At 40.0% G+C, this 24056-nt stretch overlaps 1 protein-coding gene across 11 annotated transcripts in view; it reads right to left on the bottom strand.

Annotated features, from left to right (window-relative positions):
* The window catches only part of rbm19 (RNA binding motif protein 19), a 276899-nt gene that overhangs the window by 187362 nt on the left and 65481 nt on the right, over nt 1–24056 (bottom strand). For all 11 annotated transcript variants that reach the window (XR_005944826.1, XM_041202778.1, XM_041202779.1 and 8 more), the window contains 3 exons: nt 16569–16699; nt 4552–4612; nt 3516–3595 (listed from right to left, as the gene is read on the bottom strand). Coding sequence is in view for 10 of the 11 variants with exons in the window: in XM_041202778.1 (XP_041058712.1) it covers nt 3516–3595; nt 4552–4612; nt 16569–16699 (272 nt within the window). In the remaining variant the exon portion in view is untranslated. The remainder of the gene's footprint in view (nt 1–3515; nt 3596–4551; nt 4613–16568; nt 16700–24056) is intronic.

The raw sequence follows: 24056 nt of genomic DNA on the forward strand, positions 1-24056 counted from the left end.
CTTTAAAGAGCCTCAATTGGTTAAAATGATTTCTCTATCAAAAAGCCATATTGACTCTGCCTGATTACCTTGAATTTATCCAAGTGCCCTGTTATAACGTCTTTAATAATAGCTTCTAACATATTCCCTACAACAAATGCTAAACTAACTAGCCTATTGTTTCCTGCTTTCCATCTCCCTCCCTTTTTGAATAAAGGAGTTACATTAGCTATTTTCCAATCTATGGAATCTTCCCCAAATCTAGTGAATTTTGGAAAAATAAAACCAATGCATCAACTATCCCACTAACCACTTCTTTCAGGACCCTAGGATGAAATCCATCAGGGCCTGGGGGCTTTTCAACCCGCAGTTCCAACAATTTGCTAAGTACCACTTCCCTGGTGATTGTGATTTTCTTGAGTTCCTCCCTCCCTTCCAATTCCTGATTTACAACTATTTTTGGGATGTTACTTGTATCCTCTATAGTGAAGGCCGATGCAAAATAGCTATTCAGTGCATCTGCCATCTGCTTATTTTCCATTATTAATTGCTCAGACTTGCTTTCTATGGGACCAATGCTCACTTGAACTCTTTTGAAAAATATCTATAGAAACTCTTTATATTTCTAGCTAGCGTTCTCTTGTAATCTAATTTTTCCCTCCTTATTAATCTTTTAGTCATCCTTTGCTGTTTTTTATATTCTGTCCAATCTTTTGGCCTGCCACCCATCTTTGCACATTTATATGTTTTTTCCTTAAGTTTGATACTACCTGTAACTCTTTTAGTTCACTACAGATGGTGGATCCTCCCTTGGAAATTTTCTTTCTTGTTGGAATATACTTATTCTGTATATTCTGAAATATCTCCTTAAATATCTGCCACTGGATCTCCATTGGACCATCCCTTAACTTAAGCTTCCAGTTCACTTTCACTAGCTCTGCTTTCATGCCCACGTAATTGTCCTTATTTAAGTTTAAAATACTATTGTTAAACCCAGTCTTCGCTCCCTCAAACTGAATGTAAAATTCAATCGTATTATGATCACTGTTACCTAGGGGCGCCTTCACTGTGAGGTCATTAGTTAATCCTATCTCATTGCACAATACCAGGTCCAGTGTAGCCTGTTCCCAGGTTGGCTCCAGAACATGCTAATCCAATAAACTATCCCAAAAACATTCTATGAATTCATTCATGACACCTTTGCCCATCTAGTTTTGCACCATATGCAGATTAAAATCCCCCATGATAATCACTGTACCTTTCTCATAAGCTCCCACTATTTCTTCTTTAAAACCCCGTCTTTCCATTTGATTACTGTTAGGGTAACTGTACACCACTCCCACAAGCAACCTCTTGCCTTTATCATTCCTCATCTCTACCCAAACCACTCCTACATCCTGGTTTCCTGCACCATCCCTCTCTATTGTGTTAATGTTGTATTTAATTAACAGACCCATCCCTCCACCTTTTCCTAACTTCCTATCCTTCCTAAAAGTCAAATGCCCTTCTATGTTCAGGTCCCAATCTATCCCAACCTGTAGCTCTGTAATGGCTTTTAGATCTTACTTATTTATCTCCATTTGCACTACTAGTTCATGTGTTTTGTTTTGAATGCTACGCGTATTCAGATACAGAACCTTAAGTTTTGTCCTTTTATTATTTTTGTAACCTCTAGCCTTATCTATTGGTTTACGGTTAGACTTGCACCCTCTATCCCTTCCTGTCATGGTCTGTTTATCATTTTCCAAATCAATACCTTCCTCTCTTATCTCGTCTCCACTCTTCAGTTTACCACATCTTTGCACATTTGATCCCTTGCCCCCACAATTTAGTTTAAAAGTATTTCCACTTCCCTAGTTATGGGATTTGTAAGAATACTCGTCCCAGCATAGTTCAGACGTAGACCATCCCAACAGTACAGTTCCCACTTTCCCCAGTACTGGTGCCAGTGTCCCACAAACTGGAACCCACTTCTCCGCACCAATCTTTGAGCCACGCATTCATCTCTCCAATCTTATTTGCCCTATGCCAATTTGCACGTGGCTCAGGTAATAATCCATAGATTTTTACCTCCAAGCAATACAATAGTTTTCAACTCTAACCACCTTTGCAACTACCATCTCAGGCTATGATATCTCAGACCAGCTCCAAGAATGTACATTCACGGTGTACTGTTCATCTCAGCTGAGTTTTTCCTGACATATGATTCCCTATCAAGAATGTTTTTCTTCACCCTTAGAAATAACACCCACTTCTGTCACTACCTCTTTTTTCACCATGAGGCTTTTTCTAGTCTTTTGGAGCTTCCATGTTCCACAAACAGGATCTTATTTGCAATGCCACAGTCCATATTCCCCTTCATATTGCAATCACTCAATGCCAAACTTTCCAGCATACTGCCTCCTCTAACTCTTCTCTAAGTCTGTGATTCTTCCCCCTCACAACTTTGCTTCTTTTTGCTCCTGCACAATACCAATTTTCTCTTCTGACTTGTAAAAGTTTAGATATCTTTCACTAATTGAGCATTACTGTTGAGCCAGACAGTGAGTTTGGGCATCACAGCCACACCTAATCTTATCCTAGCACTACAGTTACTCTCTAGCAACAGTCACTAGGTGGTGATAGGTTTGATTCCTCACCCCCTCCCTACCCAAGCCAAGTTCTAGCACCAACAAAAAAAATTAACATATTAACTGGTCAGTATCTCGTTGCTGTTTGTAAGTCTTTGCTTGCACAAATGTGCTGCTGCTTTTCTTACAATAAAACAGTGACTACATTTTAAAAGTTCTTTATTGGATTCAAAGCACTTTGAGACAGCTTGAGGTCCTGAAAGGCACTTTATAACATTTTATCAAAATTTCAATGTGATAATCATATTTGAAGAGATATAAAGGTTACTGTATCTAGCTATACAAATATTACAAGGTCACATATAGGTAAAGTTCCCAGTAAAACGAAAGATTCTTTGAAAAGAATATTTAAACTTAACTTGTGGCACAAACAGAACATTCTATAGAAAACTATGAAGTACCATTGTTAGCCGACTTGTGGAGAAGACTTAAATGTTTCACTTATCATTTGCAAATGTCTTCCTCATTCCAGGCATGTGTGTATTATTTCACTTACCAGTTGAATATTTGTGCTTATGCAATGTATGACGTTTCAGCATAATTACTTCCACTAACCTGAACCTTCACCAGCTTTACAATAGCATGTGAATTACTAGATATCAACCTATCAGAGGTTGACACAGCTTTATTATTTGATTTTAACAGCATGGCTTAGTAACCCTCACCTGTGCTTTTGCTTACAAATGGCAGTTTAACCAGCATTATTTTACAATTCTAGAACCTTCAGTAATGAGCAGAGTCAACAAGGTTGAAATTAACAAGTACATTGTTTTAAAACAGAATTTTAAAATCTGAACCATTTTCTATTCTGACAATTTTAAAAAAATATACATTCTCTATATCCTGATTCCCGTTAAAAGAGACACCGGAAATACTGTTCCACGACCATAATACAAGTCTGGTTACCTGAAGCAGTTTTAGTGCTTTGTTCGCACACTCTGGTTTTGCATATTCCACAAAACCATATCCCATTGATAAAAGAGAACCTATAAAACAAAATTCAGAAATTCAAATGCTTCCTAACAGTGCAAGAGGATTATTCATAACCAGAAGTCACCAGTTTGCCACATAGTTGCTCATCATTTATATCATCCAAGTTCCCATGCTGAAAGTAAGCCAACTACTGGATGATTAGTGTGTATAACTGAGGCCAGTTAAAGCAATCCATAATCATCTGGCCTTCTTCTCAGCTACTAGTCACAAATGCTCTGCCACTTGGACTGCAGCAAGAGAAAATTAAAGGAAAAATAATTCCTGCACATAATCCAAAAAAATACGTTTACCAGATATGTGTAAATATGCAAGGTAGAATAACTCACCAAAAAGAGAGAAAATTTTTGAAGTGGAATTTTGTAAGCGCATGAAGAAACCAGTTTTGTACAAAGTACTGTATTGGTATACATTCCAACACTTGCAACCTTTATCAAAGTCTGCTTTCTGTCAGCACTAAAAGCAATGACAGTATTTATAGCAGCAGAATTTCAGAACATAACAGAGTGTAAATATATCCTGTACTTCAAAAATTGATATTAAAGCATTATGTTTAACTGATTTTGGATCCAAATATATGGATTTCTCACGCAGTGTGGGGACATGAAGCTAAATTTTCACCAGTTCTACTACTAGGCCAGAAGTATTTTTTAAATCCATGTGTATATTTGATAAATAATTGTGCAGTATAATTTTCATCCCACCATTACAGACATTTTCAAGATCATTGGCTCTGGAGTAAAGTGACCTTCCACATTTAGGTTATTTAAAAAAAATGTTTGGCACAGAATATGCCCAATTCATATTAGAGGTCATATGCATTACATGAAACCACCTAGGCAAATTTCAGATCATAGACATCTAGACATCATTAAAAATACATAATTATTCATCAAATTTTGAAGCTCGAGAGAGGGAGAGAGAGAGAAAGTTAATACACTGAAATATTCACCTGTCTTGTCTTTCTTCTTCGAAATACTGCAACTTTTCAATGATCCACACTTGCCAAACGCCTACAAAGGAAGCAATGAGCAAAGATGAACACTAATTAAAATTATATAAAATTTAGGGAAATTGGAAAAAAACTCCACAGAGATTCAGACGCATATAAACAAGCTTATATAAAGACTGGAAATGTGTACTTCTGTACCTAAGGAAAGACATGTTAGCCTAGGAGGGAATGTAATACAGATTTACTAGACTGGTTCCTGGAATGAGGGGAGCGTTCTATGAGGAGAAATCATCTAGGCTTATATTTCCTTGAGTTCAGAAGAAGAAATGACATGGTTGAAACATGTAAATTTCTTACAGAGCTTGACAGAATAGAGGTTGAAAAAATGGCTGGGGATTCTCAGAATAAGGAGTGACCAACTAGGACTGTGATCAGGAGAAATTTCTTCACTCAAAGAGTTATGAATGTGGAATTGTACCCTGGAAAGCCATGGATGCTCAGTCGTTGAGTATATTCAAAATTTTTGAGTACTAAGGGAATCAAGGACTATGGGTGTGGGAAGGTGGAGTTGAGGCAGAAGGTCAGCCATAATCTTGTTGAATGGCAGACTAGACTCGAAGGACTAAATGGCCTACTTCTGCCTATTTCGCATGTTCCTCTTGTATGCTCAACATGCGTACTAAGTGAGAGACTGAGGCAAATTTTCAGTTTTGGTAGGCAAATATCAATGTGTTTAATTCCTCATCAATTTTTTTCCCTCCTGCATCTGGTTCTTTGCGGCCATTGTAGTTAATAGCTAGGGAGAAAAGTTGATTGAGAGGCTGAGAATAGAATTTAGGAAAATAAAGTGGGCAACAATATTGGCAAACATTTAAAACAGTGTTCAACAGAATGCTGGAAAAATACATTCCGTTAAAAGGAAAGAACAAACCAAACAATAGTGAGACTCCGTGGATACATAAAGGTATAGGGGAACAATTGAGGGTTGGGAATGAGGCATTCATTAAGTAAAGCAGAGGAGGGCATGATAAGACAAAATACAAAGAGATTAGGAGAAAAGCCAAAAAAAAGCAATTAGGAAAGTAAAGATGAATTATGAAATTAAATTATCAAGGAACATAAAACAGTAAAATATTTTACAAGCACATCAATTAAAAAAAGGAAGAATAGCACTATTAAAGGATAGACTGGATAATACCACAGGTAACAATAAAGAGATGGCAGAAATATGGGCCAGGATTTTTCCCTCGCTGGGCAGGGAAGGAACGGTATGGAAGCCGACCGCCGCCTGCAATTGGGGCGGGACTGTGATTTCACGCTGGTGGGTCAATTAAGGCCCAGTGTGAAATGTGCGTGGCAGTGGGGGTGTGGGAAGGGCATGAGTGCACAAGTCTACGCATGCTGGAAAAGCTCCCTGAGGCACAGAGATGCCTCAGGGAGGTGAAGAGTTTTGAAAACTAACAATAAAGATTTTTGAAATGATTTTAAAAAATGGCCCCTCTTGTGACTTTGTACATGAGCAGGGGCATGTTCAATATAAGTGTTAAAAGTTTTGAATTTTAAAAATAAAATCACTGGTCGAAACCTCATCCCGCCCATGGATGAGGTTTCGCCAAAAATGCAAAGTCCGCTTGGCCTTTTTGCCTGCCCACCAACCGTAAGGTTGGATGGGCAGCGAAAAACTTAAATCAATTACACTGTTAATGGCCTTAATAGACCTTTTAATTGTTGGCAGGTGCACTGCCGATTCCAGGGCACGCCGGCTGACTGAAATATCGCGTATCATTTTACACTCAAGTGGGTCGGGTGCGCGCCCGCCAGCTCAGTGAAAAATGCTGCCCATGAAATAATTATTTTGCTTCGGTAATTACCAGGTAGATAGTACAGGTAGGCATGGTATTAAGGTATGAGGTGAGTGCATTTAAAAGAAAAAAGGACGGCGTACTGAATAAATTAAACCAAGTCAAAGATGATAAAGTCCCTGATCCAGATGGATTGCATTCACGTATTCTGAAATTAAGCTAGGGGAGAGATAGCAGAGGCATTACTATACTTTTTAATAAATCGTTAGAAAAAGGTATAGTGCCAGAGAACCAGTGTATAGCTAATGTAATTTCTGTACTTGAGGAGGGCAGAATCAGGGAATCATAGGTCAGTCAGCTTAACATTGGTGGTCGGAAAAATAATGGAATCCTGACTAAAGGGAGAGAATAGAAGAACATCTAGGAACGGAAAATATGATAATGGATAGTCAGCATGAATTACAAAAGGGAAAATTTGCTTGAACAAACTGATTGATTTTTTGAGGAGGTAAAAGAGAGTAGATAACGATAATGTAGATGATGTAATTTATTTGGATATTCAAAGGGCCATCGATAAGGTGCCCCATAATAGATTAATTAATAAGGTCAGACAATGTGGAATCAGGGGGCAAGTGGCAGAATGGATTACCAGCTGGCGTCAAGACAGAAAGCAGAAAGTGGGAGTAAAGGGTAGTTATTCAGAAAGACAGAACTGGGAAATGGTGTTCCACAAGGATCAGTGCTGAGACCATTACTGTTCACAATTTACATTATTGATTAGGTCTTTAGAATTGAAAACACAATTTCTAAGTTTACAAACTCCACCAAATTAGGGTGATAGCTCACTAATGGCCTTTAGGGAAGGAAATCTGCTACCCTTACCTGGTCTGGCCTACATGTGACTCCAGACCCACAGCAATATGGTTGACTTTTAAAATGCCCTTTCAACAAGGGCAATTAGGGATAGGCAATAAATGCAGGCCTAGCCAGCGATGCCTACATCCCATGAACGAATTAAAAAAAAGTCACTACTGAGGAGGACTGCAACAAATTACAGTAGGGCATCAATAAACTTGCAGAATGAGCAATTAATTGGCAAATGAAGCTCAACACAGATACATTTCAGTACAAAGAATAGGAAGATCACTTGTCACTTGGTAGTTGCAAGTCTAAGTGAGGTAGAGGAAAAAGGGATCTCAGATTACAAATACAATCACTAATGCCTGAATTTTTCAGCAGTGGGTGGGCTCGGCGGGTGCGGGCAGTCATGGAGCCCATAGCTGCCTGCAATCGGCATGCGCGCAAAAGAGTGCTTCAATCTCCCCGAGGCATTGAGCTGCCTCAGAGAGATTGAAGTGGTTTTCAAATAAATAAATGATTTGAAAAGTTATTTAAACATGTCATATTTTAATACTTCATAAAAAGTTTTCATTTAATTAATAAAAGCTTTAGGAAACCTCATCCCACTCATGGATGAGGTTCCCTAAAAAACGTGAAGGCCACTTGGCCTTCTCACCTTTCCAGCATCAACAATGACTTTAATTACTACCTTAATGGCCTTGGTAGGCTGTTTAAATCTGCAGGCACGCAGCTGACTCTGGTGTGCGCCTGCCAAATGAAACTGTGAGACAACGCAATGACGTCAGGACGCACGCCCGACATCATCGCGCGTCATTTTACGTGTCGGCATGTCAGGCCTGCCCCGCACACCGGCTGAAAAATTTTGCCCCAACAATTATGCCATAGGATAGCTAGGCCATAAAAAAAGGTAAACCAAGCACTAAGCCTTTCGGAAGCACTAAACCAGTTGCACTGAACCTTGGTAAGGCCACACTTAAAAATATTGCGGGCTGTTCTGGTCACCATATTACAAAAAAGATAAAGAGGCACTGGAGAGGGTGCAGAAAATTTAAAAGGATTATACCAGAAATGGGTGGGAATGCATGTCAGGAAAGGACTAACAGGCTGTGTCTCTTTTCCCTTGAGAAAGGCGGCTGAGGGAAGACTGAATAAAGGTATTTAAAATTAGGGGACAGTTTTGATAAAGTGAATAGAGAGAAAATGTTTCCTCTTGTGGACAAGAGCATGGGTAGAGGCCATCAGTTTCTCTCACATTCTTGTCTAAGATAGTCACCAAGAAATCTAATAGAGAATTCAAAAGAAACTTCTTTCCCAAAGAGTGGTTAGAATGTGGAACTTGTTACCACATGGAGTGTTGAAGCGAATAGTATAGAGACATTTAAGGGAAGACAATACACGTACATGAGGGAGAAGGGAATAGAGGGGTTACAATGATAGATTTGGATGAGGCAAGAAAGGGGGATGCTCGAGTGGAGCATGAACACCAGAATGGACTTGCTGGGCTGATATGACCTATTTCTGTACTATTTTTCCTATGTAATTCTACATAATTTGGCAGCTTACTTATTTCTACAGATCGGTTTCTCATCTCTGCGGAGCTATGTACTATTCTGAGGATTCATTCATTTTGGTGATTGATAAGGGAATATAGCTATGTTTCAAACAAAAGGCTTCAACTCCAAATGGCTGGTTATTTTAAAAAATGCACTTGGGCCAATATTTTTGCTCACCTGGTTAGAAACATACAGGAACCTCCCATCTTCCAAACACAATCATGACATCAAACAAAAGCAACAAGTTAGGTGCAGGTAAAGTTCTCCCACACAGCCTAAACAGTGGGCCTCAACCAAAACTACTAAAAAGCACTTAAAGCAATCACACTTCCATTTCGCTGGTCTTTCTAGTCACACCAACAATTCTAAGCTGTGAACTTGGGTGAAAGTGTCCAAAATTAATTTCAATTAGCATTTTTATAGTCAGCTGTGGTTCGGATTAGATCCAAAACCCAATCCCGATGAGGGGGCAGAATTTGTACAGTACACAATGTGCCTATTGCGTGTCCAAGATTGGGGTAGGGGAAAACAAGTAACTTTAAAGATTGCATCATCAATACATATTATTAATTTAAAACTTCTTCAGAAAAACTTAAAAAGGAACTCAAGAATGCTTTCAGAACTTAAATATTGGAGTCAGTTCTATCAGAGATAAAAAAATGTTCTCTCCTTTGCAAATTTCACTAATGCTGGTTTTAAATTGTACAAAAGTAAAAGGCTATGCTGAAGAGAATCACAGGATACGATGGAGGAAGTGATCACCTACAGAATTTACAGTACAAAAGATCTTAAGACAAGATTTCTATGACTCAGTCTAGCAAAAGGGAACTGCTGTTTGAGACAGATAATTGGGCATTACTTCTGCAGGAATACAGAAGTCAAAAGAAAATGAGAACTTAATAAAGAGAGAGGAGAAGGAGGAAATCAAATAGCAAGTACAGTAGATTGGCAAGTGATATTTTTAATGAATTAAAGTTAAAATGTGAATGACAGCACAAAAAAATGTCTGCATTATCTCTCCCATGGGCTTTGCACAAGCTATATTTATATTGCAAATACCGTGCACTATCAGTGCTATCTTATTCAGATAGTATCACTACACTTTGTATTTCAACATTGGTCGAAAATTTCCCAGTCTTATCCCATTGGAAGGGTACATCTAGCACATTGGTTTGTCACACACCATAAAAATCTCAGGAAATCAAAGGCATAAGTGAGTTACACCATCATTTGTGCTACCCTTTAATTCCCTTGACCTTTGCCAATATTATCATCGAAGCAATGCAAATCAAAGCTCTACCTCCCAGCTAAGTCAATGGTGACTGCAAATTTCTGGGATTTATCCTTTTTTGTAGCAGCCAATTAGGCTGAACATATAAATCAGATCAAGGAAATTCAAGCTCATATCTTTTCACAGAATCACACAGTGCAGAAGAGGCCCTTTGGCCCATCGAGTCTGCACTGACACGTGAGAAACACCTGACCTACGTAATCCCATTTACCAGCACTTGGCCCATCAGCCTTGAACGTTATGATGTGCAATGCTCATCCAGGTACTTTTTAAAGGATATGAGGCAACCCGCCTCCACCACCCTCCCAGGCAGTGCATTCCAGACCGTCACCACCCTCTGGGTAAAAAAGTTTTTCCTCACATCCCCCCTAAACCTCCTGCCCCTCACCTTGAACTTATGTCCCCTTGTGACTGACCCTTCAACTAAGGGGAACAGCTGCTCCCTATCCAACCTGTCCATGCCCCTCAGTCTTCTCTGCTCCAACGAAAACAACCCAAGTCTATCCAACCTCTCTTCATAACTTAAATGTTTCATCCCAGGCAACATCCTGGTGAATCTCCTCTGCACCCCCTCCAGTGAAATCACATCCTTCCTATAATGTGGAGACCAGAACTGCACACAGTACTCCAGCTGTGGCCTCACCAAGGTTCTATACAACTCCAACATGACCTCACTACTTTTGTAATCTATGCCTGGATTGATAAAGGCAAGTGTCCCATATGCCTTTTTCACCACCCCACTAACATGCCCCTCCGCCTTCAGTGATCTATGGACACACACGCCGAGGTCCCTTTGTTCCTCAGAACTTCCTAGTGTCATGCCATTCATTCAATACTTCCTTGTCAAATTACTCCTTCCAAAGTGTATCACCTCACACTTTTCAGGATTAAATTCCATCTGCCACTTATCCGCCCATTTGACCATCCCATCTATATCTTCTTGTAGCCCAAAACACTCAACCTCACTGTTAACCACCCGGCCAATTTTAGTGTCATCCACAAACTTACTAATCACATAGTCACCTACGTCGTTTATACAAATGATGAATAATAGTGGACCCAGCACAGATTCTTATGGTACGCCACAGGACACTGGCTTCCAGTCACTAAAGCATCCTTCTGTCAACACCCTCTGTCTCCTACAACTAAGCCAATTTTGAATCCACCTTATCAAATTAGCCTGTATCCCATGTGCATTTGCCTTCTTTATAAGTCTCTCATGTGGGACCTTGTCAAAGGCTTTGCTGAAATCCATATAAACTACATCAACTGCACTACCCTCATACACACACCTGGTCACCGCCTCAAAAATTCAATCAAATTTGTTAGGCATGCCCTCCCTCTGACAAAGCCATGCTGACTATCCCTGATCAAACCTTGCCTCTCCAAGTGGAGATAGATTCTCTCCTCCAGAATTTTCTCCAATAGTTTCCCTACCACTGACGTGAGACTCACTGGCCTGTAGTTCCCTGGCTTATCTCTACAACCCTTCTTAAATAGCGTAACCACATTAGCTGTTCTCCAGTCCTCTGGCACCTCCCCCCGTGGCCAGAGAGGAATTAAAAATTTGGGTCAGAGCCCCTGCGATGTCCTCCCTTACCTCCCTCAGCAGTCTGTGACACAACTCATCTGGACCTAGAGATTTGTCCATTTTTAAGCCTGCCAACACCTCCAATACGTTGTCACTCTCTATATCAATTTGCTTAAGAACCTCGCAGTCCCTCTCCCCAAGTTCCATACCTTCATCCTCATTCTCTTGGGTGAAGACAGATGTAAAGTATTCATTCAACACTCTAGCGATGTCCTCTGGCTCCACCCATAGAGTGACCCCTTGGTCCCTTATGGACCCTACTCTTTTCCTGGTTATCCTCTTCCCATTGATATACTTATAGGATATCTTAGGATTTTCTCTACTTTTACCAGCCAGAGCTTTCTCTTGATTCTTTTTCTTAAAAATGCTGCAATGAAGGTATTGTTTCTAAAGGGCATGTATGTATGTAAAAGTACCTTTACCCAGCATTCTTAGATTCGTTAAAAAGTATTCTTGATCTCTGTCTTTCCAAACCACCACTCAATTTCCAAACTTCCTTCCCTCCAAAGTCTTTGAATTGTTTTTGCCTAATTCCCTGCCCTCCTTTCCAGAAATCAATCTGAAACTGTCCAATCAAGTTTCTACCCCAGCCACATCACTATAACGACCCTTAAATGACATCTTAAATGACTGTTACAATGTTAATCTGTCCCTTTTCTTTCTCAACCTGTCTGCAGCCTTTGACAAAGTTGATCATACCATCCACCTTCCAGTACCTCCCAGTATTATCACCTGGGTGGGACTGCACTCACCTTGTTTCATTCTGATCTATCCATTTGTAGTCAGAGAATCACCTGCAATGACTTCCCTTCCCACTCTTGCACACTTAAGTTAGAAGTCCCGCAAGGATCTATCTTCGGCTCTTCTCATTTATAATCCAAATGCTTTGCCATCAGCAACATTATTGAAAACATGCAAGATTCCACATGTACACTGATAAAACTCATCTTCACATCATCATCACCAATCTCAGCCCCTTCAATATCCTAGATTCATCACACTCCTAGTCCAAACTCCAGTACTGGATGAGCAGGAATATCCTCCAATATTAAGACTCAAACCAGTGTCTTCTGTCCTTGCCACAATCTCTGTTTCTTAACCGCAAATTCTCTCTCTTTTCCTGGCCACTGTCCGAAGCTGAACTAGACTACTTGCAACCATGGCATCGTATTTAGCCTAGCTGCGCTTCTGACCCCATATCCACTCCATCATTAAGATCACTCAACATCGCCTACTCCAGGTCTACCTCAGCTCATCTACTGCTAAAACAGTCATCCCTGTCTTTGTTACCTCTGGGCCCAAGTATTCCGATGATCTCCTGATCAGCCTCCCACCATGCTCCCTCCGTAAAATCGAGCTCACCCAAAACTCTACTGCCTTTATCCTAACTCGCACCAAATCCCCTGCATCCACTGCCCCGTGCTTGCTAACCTACTTTGGTTCCCAGTTCAGCAATGGTTCAGTTTTAAGAATCTCATTCTGGTTTTAAAATCCCACCACGGCCCTTGCCCCTCCCTACTCCAGCATGACAAATCTCCACAAAATAATCCGTGCTCTTAAAATTCTGGCCTTGCACATCCCTCATTCTGTTCGTTCTCCATTGGCAGCCATTCCTTCAGATGTCTAGGTCCTAAGCTCTAAAATACTCTCCCCAAAATGCTCCTTCACCTGTCCTAATATCTCATATGGCCCAGTGTCAAATGTTGTTTAAGAATCATTGGGTTGCTTGACTATGTTAAAGGCACTTCATAAATTCAAGCTGCTGTTAATCAGTATGCTCTGTTCACAGCCTGGCTTCCACCAAATACATTGTGCATGCATAACCCTGGTTTGTACATAACTAATTAGATTTTTGAAAATGCCTATGTAATGTGAGTGTGAACTTATAGATTGGATTCATCCCTAATTGTGCAAGAAATGTTCAGATTTATCTTTTAAAATTGTGCACAGTTTGAAAAGCTTGTGTGTTTGAGAATTTTAACAGTCAAAATACTTTGCATATTTCACTCACATGTTTAATAGAGAGAAATCGTTGTAGATGCCATGTTAAATAATTAATAAAAATAAAAGGAACTAAGAGATAGGGCAATGCCATGAGAATTAAATCTAAAAATGATTGCTTAAATAAACAAAGCTTGTCAAGTTGATTTAGTAGGGGACAGCTAATCTGGTCAAACATAGGAGCGCTCAGAGTGTCACAGTAGTGAGAATGAAAGATAGTACCTGGAAGATTCTAACCATTTAAACATCTTTTATTGTGCTGCACTTTTAGTCTATCAGCAAAAATCTTTAGGAGAAATGCATGCAAATTATCACTGTATTTTGTGTTTTCAATAGATTTCATTGCTACATACATTGCATCAGTAAATTGTTTATGAATTTTACTTTCAAATAGAGCCATTCAAGTCTCTGTCATATCTTACAATGTGAAAAAGACTGAGTAGCATTTAAATAGCACCTTTCATGACCTCAGGATGTCCCAAAGTGCTTCATAGCCAGTTAAGTTCTTTAGATTCAGTTACTGTTGCAATGTAAGAATTTGTGCACAGGAAGGTCTCACAAAGAGCAATGTGATAATGATCAGACAATGTTTTAGTAATGTTGGTTGAGGGATATAAATTGGTCAGGACACCTTCCCTTCTTTAAAATATTGTCAAGGGATCTTTTGCATCCCAGCTAAGGGGGAAAATAGGGATGACACTGAACCAAAGCCTTCTTAATGCATCAGTCACTCAGTATCACACAGAACTATTATCCTAGACTTTATGCTCAAGGGAAAACTGCATAAGGGAAGCATATCACTACTAGGGAGGAGGGGAAATAAAGTTCCATGCATGCCTGGCTGGTGGTACTTCTGACTTTTTAACATTCAAAATAATCTAAGTATCGGCGAAAGAGACTTAGAAAAACACATCTTCCAGCCATCAGACCCATGGGAGAAACAATGGAACATAATCTTAAGTACCTCTTCCATGTTCCATTTTGTTGTTTAGCAATGTTAGATGTAAATAATTATTACTTGTCACTTCTGCTACAATGAACTTTATGTACAGTATTTTGGACATACCCCTATTTCTGCCATACTTAGATATTCCATTTCTGAAGTAATTTATATTTCTGCCTCACAGCATATTATTTAGATATTACATCACAAAACATCGAAAATCTTTTATTCCCTTTCTGGCTATTCAGTTATATGCAACACAACGTCCTCAACAGGTCTGTCCTAGCATCCTGGCTGCTCAAAGTACTTTATCTTAAAAATTATTGATATTATTATTTATTGTGCATTCATAGGATACTTTATGCTGCGTGTGGACTTAATCTTCAGAATTTCCACATTAAAGGCGAATTATATAAATACTAAGATAAAAGCAATGTTTTATCTTTCAGCCTATTTCGATCCCTTCCCGCCATCCCACCCCCACTAGGACCATCTGTCACTTGCTCATCCTGCTTTCTACCCTTAATGTCACCATTAGCACATCCTTTAGCTAATACCACTACCATCAACACCCCTTTGTCCTTTTGTTTATGACATCTTTGGCAATCTCTCCTTTGCCTCCACCTATCACTGGCCCTCTATCCAGCTCCACCTGTCCCACCCCCCTTAAACAGCTTGTATTTCACCACATTTCTTATTCCTCTTTAGTTCTGATGAAGAGTCATACAGACTCGAAATGTTAACTCTGTCTTCCTTTCCACAGATGCTGTCAGACCTGCTAAGTTTTTCCTGCAATTTTTGTTTTTGTTTTCTATAAATACAAGTTGTTTTTGCTGCTATTCCATTGGTGGCTCATCTTAGATTTGAAATACAGCAACTAAGTGTAAACAATACATGTCACATTAATAGATCCAAAGTAAATTAATTGAAAGTCCATACTCACTTCTCAGAAACTGACAAAATGAAACAGAAAATAAAACTGATTGTCAGAATGTCCCTCTTTTCATTCAAGTGGGAAAGCAATTTTATCATTTTTAAAATAATTTTTTAATGTTAAAACTTCTGATGGTGCCACTTGAAGAGTCTTAAATTTCACTGACACCTTGAACATGCCTCTCGCAGACATAGTACTCTCATGGGTAGGGTTAGATGACACTACAACTAGCAGAGGAAATCTTGCCCCGCCCCAAATTCTGTTGCTATTAAATGTTACTGCTTTTGTACAGCAAGTGTGAACATTTGATTCCTGTATTTCTTTCAAAAAAAAAAGGCGAATATTCTGTAATGTTTCATCAGCTGCTGCAACACCAGAATTGTCATGCTCAGCAATTCAATTTCATTCAATTTTACTGTCCAGAATTCTCTCTCTTCTATGTTGAAGTTCCAATGCAAAGTTTACCACTGACATATATCTAATTCAGTAACAATATTTTGAAGCTAGTTGGTTGTCATGCAGTTATTTAGATGCTCAAGATCTAGAAAATTTATGACATTTACATTTTTTTTTGCTGACAGGAACTTACACTCAAATTTCACAGATTTGGCAGTAAAATTAACGGTGAGGCTATCAGTATTCACCATTATTAAAATACAAATCAGATAGCAACTTTCGATGACTGTACATGCAGTTAAATGTGGAAATCAGCAAGTTGCTATTCAAGTATGCCCTGGCCCTCAAGTATCTCGTCAAGAAACTTGGCATTCAAACACAAGGAACAGTGTGGAGCTGCTGTACTTGTGTAATCAATGCACAAACTTGCCAGAAAAAGTTGGGGCTTGTCCATTCTAATGTAGGTAATTTTTTATGTCATAAGTAGTTATAATTACTGCCAAACAACCATCCTGGCACTGAAGATTCACTTTTACAAGTATGGAGTGTCATTCTTCCAGATTTTAATTATTGGTGACTTTAGTGCAAATCCCCACTAACACTGGTCCATTAATTCAATGTTTTAGAACCTGGAAGAATACATACCTTCATCAGGGTTTCTTCAGTTGTTAAAAAATTTACATTTTTCACAAATAAAGTGCATCCTGGAATACGTTCTTCCTCATCCTCACTCAAATCATCGGCTTCATTTTCATCCTTTGCTTTGGCGCCTTGAGCTTTCATAAAACATAAACATTTTTTTAATGCACCCAGTCTCAAAAAGCCATTTTGTAAAATTGCAATCATTTAATATTTATTTTCCCAAATTAACAGTAAATTCAAGGTAAATTAATTCAAATCCAAAAATTGTTTTTGCTGGCCTGTGTGGATTAAAATGTTCATTTATAAATTATTAAATTGACATTCCAGTTGATTTTTGCACCAGAAGCTTTTGGTTCCATTCTTGCTCAAAATCTTTCTCACCTTAAGTTATAACTTTATAATGCCTTTGGAAACAGATGGGATTTTGATGTATGGAATATGCATAATCATTTAAAGACTTCAATTAAATAATCTTCCTCCTTTATTCTACATCCAACACAAACCACAGGCGCATGACAAACTGGATCGAAATTAGGAAGAGGGAGCACTGCCTTAACACCAGCCTCTTGGCAATTTAGTCCCAAGACATTGTCATATGTTGAATCTGACAGTAAAATAAGCAAAAGTGTGAGGTTTGCTCTGTGCAGTAGCCGTGCACATGATAATAAATGAATCCCCAATTGAAGTGATGGAAGTGATTAAATAACCCTCAACCTATCCCTGGGCTTCTTCCTTGCAAGATGGTAGCAGTGTAGTATGCATTCAATCATCCAGTTAGCTTTTCAATAATCATTTATTGATTCAGTTCTTTGTCCTACAAGAAATCTTAAAGTGCTCTGCATAAGTAACATTTACATTTTGAATATAATCATAAAGTGTGAACACTTGTCCAGTTCTGCCTTTGGAGTTTCCCTAACCAAATGAAACTGGGACGCAACCCTTTGCAAAAACATAAGTTGAATTCTAAGAATGATCCTATCAGAAATCTAAATCAAAAATGTGTATTTACATGAGGGGCTTGCAATTCACTATCTTTGGGATCTCTGTACTAAAATCACACTAAGGAAAGTTCTGTACTGATAGCTGATAACTGATAGCTACCACCTTTGAAATGCCAATTATAATTTCCTTGTTTATATTAAATTTGGCACAATCACAACTAATACCATCTTGGTGTCAACACTCTTTTAATGTCAGTGCTGAAGTTTGTCAACAGAGTTCCTGGCATCAACTGAATCATCCTTGGCACAGGTCAATTAGGATGACTTCAATATGTGTTCAGTAATGCCTGGTGAAGCATAGCTGTATTTCTTACGTTTACAGTGCGCATCTATCTTGTCCAGAATATAGAGAAAAACATGTTGCAGTTGTTCTTCATGGCTGATTATGTACAGCAAAGCAAATCTACCATGATGCATCATTATGTTTGACTACAACTTGCAGTAATACAGCGCTGTTAATGTAGTACAATGTCCCAAAGTATTTCACATAAGTATAATCAGATGGAAATGTCACTGGGCCAGAGAAGGAGCTAGGAAGAATGATCAAAAGCGGTGCTAGAGGTTGGCCCAAAGGGAGCAGGGCAATGCAAAGAGGCAAAGGCAGACTTAAAATTTCACAGCATGACATTCTAATCCTCCTCGATGAGATGAAGACATGGAGAGATAGAACACTAGGATGAAACTTTAAAAACTTGTTTCTCATAGCACATGAAGGGAAATGGCAGAGACACAAGAGTACCAATTTTCCCCTTCTCTTCCCACTCCAAGGAATGATGCCCAGTACCAAAGAAGTTCAATGAACTGTGAGCAGGTGAAGTAATGCACTGACCAGTTTCCCTTTTCTTCCATGTCTATAATCGAAAATTAATAGTTATGCATCTAACCTTTCGTACTTCACACTAATGGGAGCATTAACTTCGGATCTTATAACGGATGAATCATCTTTGCTGCAGCAATTGGTTGGAGGCAGAACCTTAAAACTTTTCCTCAAATTAAGAGATCTGCAACTCCAGCTATCTGATGTTGCCAGGCAGGCATTTCTTAAAATGATAGCTAAAACCTAACGGCTTACTCATATTGTAGGAGTAATTGGAATACAATGCCCTAGAGAGGCAGGGGATGAAAAGGGCACCCTGATATTAACAAGATCACAGTATTTTGTCAAACAAGTCATGGAATTACCTGAGGAAGCATACAGATGTTACTGTGATAAATAGATGAAAAGAGCTCCTTGGTAAGTTGTGTCATGAGTAGAAGTCAGTCAGTCATGTCAGAGAGATGATCATCCTGATAGAAAAACATAGAGGAGTGTTTCTCCAAAGAAACTATAGCCATCTCACCAGGAGTATTCTCATCCAGGTCTTTTTTGGATTGCAAAGTCGTGCAGGCTCCTACCATACAGGAAACAATTTGGAACTGTGGAAGGACAGAATTCCCATGGGCAAACGCATCATGGCATCTTTCTGAAAATTCTGGATTGATCAGGACTGAAAGTGTGAGGTGATACACTTTGGAAGGAGTAATTTGACAAGGAAGTATTCAATGAATGGCATGACATTAGGAAGTTCTGAGGAACAAAGGGACCTTGGCGTGTGTATCCATAGATCACTGAAGGCGGAGGGGCATGTTAGTGGGGTGGTGAAAAAGGCATATGGGACACTTGTCTTTATCAATCCAGGCGTAGATTATAAAAGTAGGGAGGTCATGTTGGAGTTGTATAGAACCTTGGTGAGGCCACAGCTGGAGTACTGTGCGCAGTTCTGGTCGCCACATTATAGGAAGGATGTGATCGCACTGGAGGGGGTGCAGAGGAGATTCACCAGGATGTTGCCTGGGATGGCACATTTAAGTCATGAAGAGAGGTTGGATAGACTTGGGTTATTTTCGTTGGAGCAGAGAAGACTGAGGGGCGACCTGATCAAGGTGTACAAGATTATGAAGGGCATGAACAGGGTGGATAGGGAGCAGCTGTTCCCCTTAGTTGAAGGGTCAGTCACGAGGGAACACAAGTTCAAGGTGAGAGTTCCAGGAGGTTTGGGGGGGATGTGAGGAAAAACTTTTTTATCCAGAGGGTGGTTACGGGTTGGAATGTGCTGCCTGGGAGTGGTGAAGGCGGGTTGCCTCACATCCTTTAAAAAGTACCTGGATGAGCACTTGGCACATCATAACATTCAAGACTATGGGCCAAGTGCTGGTAAATGGGATTAGGTAGGTAGGTCAGGTGTTTCTCACGTGTCGGTGCTGGCTGATATTCATGTTCTGGATATTGAGGGTAGCCTGCTCTGTTCAGGAAGTTCAGAAGGAACTCACAAAGCTGATGGGTGTTACATATTGTATCCTGTACCTTGACAAAGCCAGCAACAGTATAAAACTCATGGTTCTATTTTCCTGCTGCTTTACTGTGATGCAAAAAGGGATGAAATCCCTGCAAATGTGGTGAATACACTCTCAGGCAGCACCCTGGCTAGTCCGCCAAATTTACATGAAATAATCCATTAACATAAAAGCTGACTGAGATCATAACTTCACTACCACAGATAGAGCTGCACGTGCAGAGGAGTGCAGCCACAAATCTTCATAGCATAATTAGCATATCTCCCCATTTAATTCTTTTGTGCAGCATTCTTCTAATTCAGTGCCTCATTAACATCTGTATAAAGCCTGTGATCCATCTTGTTGCATGTGGAGATAGATAATATCTAGAAGGGCTCAATCACCTCATCTGCTAGCTCACTCTTCCCCATCCTCCTGTTCTTTCTCATCCTGCATTATAATGGAAAACTTATTTGATCCATAGCACTTCTCACTAAGTTGAGGGAAAAATATTTCAGAATTTCTCAATCCGACAGTCAGTCAGTGGCAAGTTCAGCGCTGTGCATGAAAATGGAAAAATAAAAAACTGCAAAAGTTCTTTCCCAGCTCTTGTACACCTTGATCAGGTCGCCTCTCAGTCTTCTCGGCTCCAACGAAAACAACTCAAGTCTATCCAACCTCTCTTCATAACTTAAATGTGTCATCCCAGGCAACATCCTGGTGAATCTCCTCTGCACCCCCTCCGGTGCGATCACATCCAATGGCAACGTTTTGGTATTCTTCAAAATCTTCAACTTCATCTTGACTAATGTGGCAGCATGCCATACAAAATTGAAGTTACATTCTAAAAGTAGCAACAGTGTAACTTCGGTGCAACCTTATTGCTGGCCTTCATTTCAATTTATTTAAAGCAGGTGAGGTGACTGCCCTTGATGTCAAGGCTGCACTTGACTCAGTGTGGCATCAAGGAGCCTTGGCAAAATTGAAATCAATGGTTTTCAGAGGGGAAACTCTCTACTGGTTGGAGTCATATCTAGCACAAAGGAAGATGGCTGCGGCTGTTGGTGGTCAATCATCTCAGTCTCAGGACACTGCTGCAAGAGTTCCTTAAGGAAGTGTCCTAGACCCAATCATCTTCAGCTGCTTCATCACTGACTTTCCTTCCATCATAAGGTCAAAAGAGGGGATATTCGCCGATAATTGCACAATACTCAGTACCACTCACGAGTCCTCAGATACTGAAGCAGTCAGTGTCCATGTACAGCAGGACCTGGACAACATTTAGGTTTGGGCTGATATGGCATGCTGCCACATTAGTCAAGATGAAGTTGAAGAGTTTGAAGAATACCAAGACGTTGTCAAAGGATTACTGATAACATTCTGAACACACAAGTGCCATGCAATTACCATCCCCAACAAGAGAGAGAACATAATCACCTCGTTTTGACATTCAATGGCACTCAAAACATACAGGTGGTTTACACCAATCAGAAATTGAACTAGACCAGCCATGTTAATACTGTGGCTAGAAGAGCAGGTCAGAAGCTGGGAATTCTGAGGTGAGTAACTCACCTCCTGACTCCCCAAAGCTTGTCCACCATCTACAAGGCACAAAGAATGCAATGGAACACTCTTCACTTGCCTGGATGAGTGCAGTTCCAAAAACACTCAAGAAGCTCGACACATCCAGGACAAAGCAGGATGCTTGATCGGCACCCCATCCACCAACTTAAACATTCATTCCCTACAGAAGTGGCAGAAGTGTGTGCTATCTACAATATGCACTGCAGTAACTCACCGGTACTTTTCAAATCCGCAACCTCTACCACCCAGATGCACAGGATCACCACCATGAAGCCACACACCACCCTGACTTGGAATTAAAATCTCTGCTACTTCACTGTCACAGGGTCAAAATCTTGAAACTCCATTCTCAGCAGCACTGTGGATATACCTCACCAGGTGAACTGCAACAGCTCAAGAAGGTGGCTCACTGCCACCTTCTCAAGGGTAATTAAGCATGGGCAATTAAGGATGAACAATAAATGCTGGCCTTGCCAGCAACACCCACATCCCATGAAAGAAAACCAAAAGGTGCTTAAAACTTTAGCACATTGATCACAAATAAGCCAAAAACATGTTTGAGCAGTCTATCTGAGGTGGAAAATGCTTGCACCTAATTTGATATCCATTAGAGCATGCCGTCTCAATTCTAAGCCCCAGAAATGCTGAGTTGGCCAATAATTTAGGGATCATCATCTTTAGTTTATAAATATTACAACCATCAAAAAGCAAATATGCCTATAGGGGAGGATGTGACATAGTGAAAGGGAAATGAGATAGTCATTTTTTGGACAAAAACAGAATTACCTGGAAAAACTCAGCAGGTCTGGCAGTATCGGCGGAGAAGAAAAGAGTTGATGTTTCGAGGTGCCCTCAACCATGTCCGGCCCATCTCCCACGCATCCGCCCTCACGCCTTCTCCCCCCTCCCAGAAACATGATAGGGTCCCCCTTGTCCTCACTTATCACCCCACCAGCCTCCGCATTCAAAGGATCATCCTCCGCCATTTCCGCCAACTCCAGCATGATGCCACCACCAAACACATCTTCCCTTCCACCCCCCCTGTCGGCATTCCGTAAGGATCGTTCCCTCCGGGACACCCTGGTCCACTCCTCCATCACCCCCTACTCCTCAACCCCCACCTATGGCACCTCCCCATGCCCACGCAAAAGATGTAACACGTGCCCCTTCACTTCCTCTCTCCTCACCGTCCAAGGGCCCAAACACTCCTTTCAAGTGAAGCAGCATTTCACTTGCATTGCCCCCAACTTAGTCTACTGTATTCGTTGCTCCCAATGCGGTCTCCTCTACATTGGAGAGACCAAACGTAAACTGGACGACCGCGTTGCAGAACACCTGTGGTCTGTCCGCAAGAATGACCCAAACCTCCCTGTCGCTTGCCATTTTAACACTCCACCCTGCTCTCTTGCCCCCATGTCTGTCCTTGACTTGCTGCATTGTTCCAGTGAAGCCCAACGCAAACTGGAGGAACAGCACCTCATCTTCCGACTAGGCACTTTACAGCCTTCCGGACTGAATATTGAATTCAACAACTTTAGGTCTTGAACTCCCTCCTCCATCCCCACCCTCTTTCTGTTTCTTCCCCCTTCCTTTTGTTTTTTCCAATAAATTATATAGATTTTTCTTTTCCCACCTATTACCATTATTTTTAAATATTTTTAAATCTTTTATGCTCCCCTCACCCCCCCCTAGAGCTATACCTAAAGTGCCCTACCTAATAGTCTTTATAAAACTATGACTCAACTTCGGTATTCCTAAATTAGAGGACAGGATCATCAAACTCAAAATTATCATGTATCAGTCTACAAAAGGCAGCAGATTTGCAGAGCACAGAACACATTCTAAGAGGCAGTTTAATCTGCATCTTTCCCAGTGTTACAGACAGAGGATACATGAGCCAGTGTTCATTCCCACCTCCCCATTTATCATCTCTAACCACTAGCCTAAGTCTTTCTAGGAGACATTAGGTATTTAGTACTATGTCTACAATACACTGAGCGATTAAGAACAGATTCAAATTTAAATGGATATGCAGGGTGCAATTACACAAGTTTAACATCAGTGTGAAGTGGTTTCTGCTTCACAACAATGCTGCACTGGTACTGCAAATCCATGCTAAAAGACAGTAGAGAGAAACAGGAATGCAGTCTACTACAGCAGTTTTACTTGTAATTATTCTCCATAAACATTACATAATAATATCTACTTACATAAATGCAACAGTTTAAATTCCTACCCTCAGTTAATTAGTTTCAGTTTGTTAAGGCAAAAGTCATAATAATTATGTATTTTCCTTAATATCAAGGCATTGTAATTATTTTGGGTTAGAGAAGAGAAATTAGATCTCTCTTTCTTTTATTATAACTTTAGTTCTATTTCTGCCATCCTTCTCTCAAGTTGTTCTATTTCTCTCAATTGTCCTCTCGCACCATATAATTATTAATACTTGTTTCTTTTGATTCTATACAAATCATTAAAATAAAAACTCTATAACTATCATCGAGACTAATCCAATACAGATTCAAGTCTGATTAGTATTAACATGGAAAGACAGATGATCTTTTAAGGATAATTTCATCATATTGCTTTCCCT

Source organism: Carcharodon carcharias, chromosome 13 (assembly GCF_017639515.1).
Source record: "Carcharodon carcharias isolate sCarCar2 chromosome 13, sCarCar2.pri, whole genome shotgun sequence".
In the NCBI taxonomy this organism is placed as follows: domain Eukaryota; kingdom Metazoa; phylum Chordata; class Chondrichthyes; order Lamniformes; family Lamnidae; genus Carcharodon; species Carcharodon carcharias.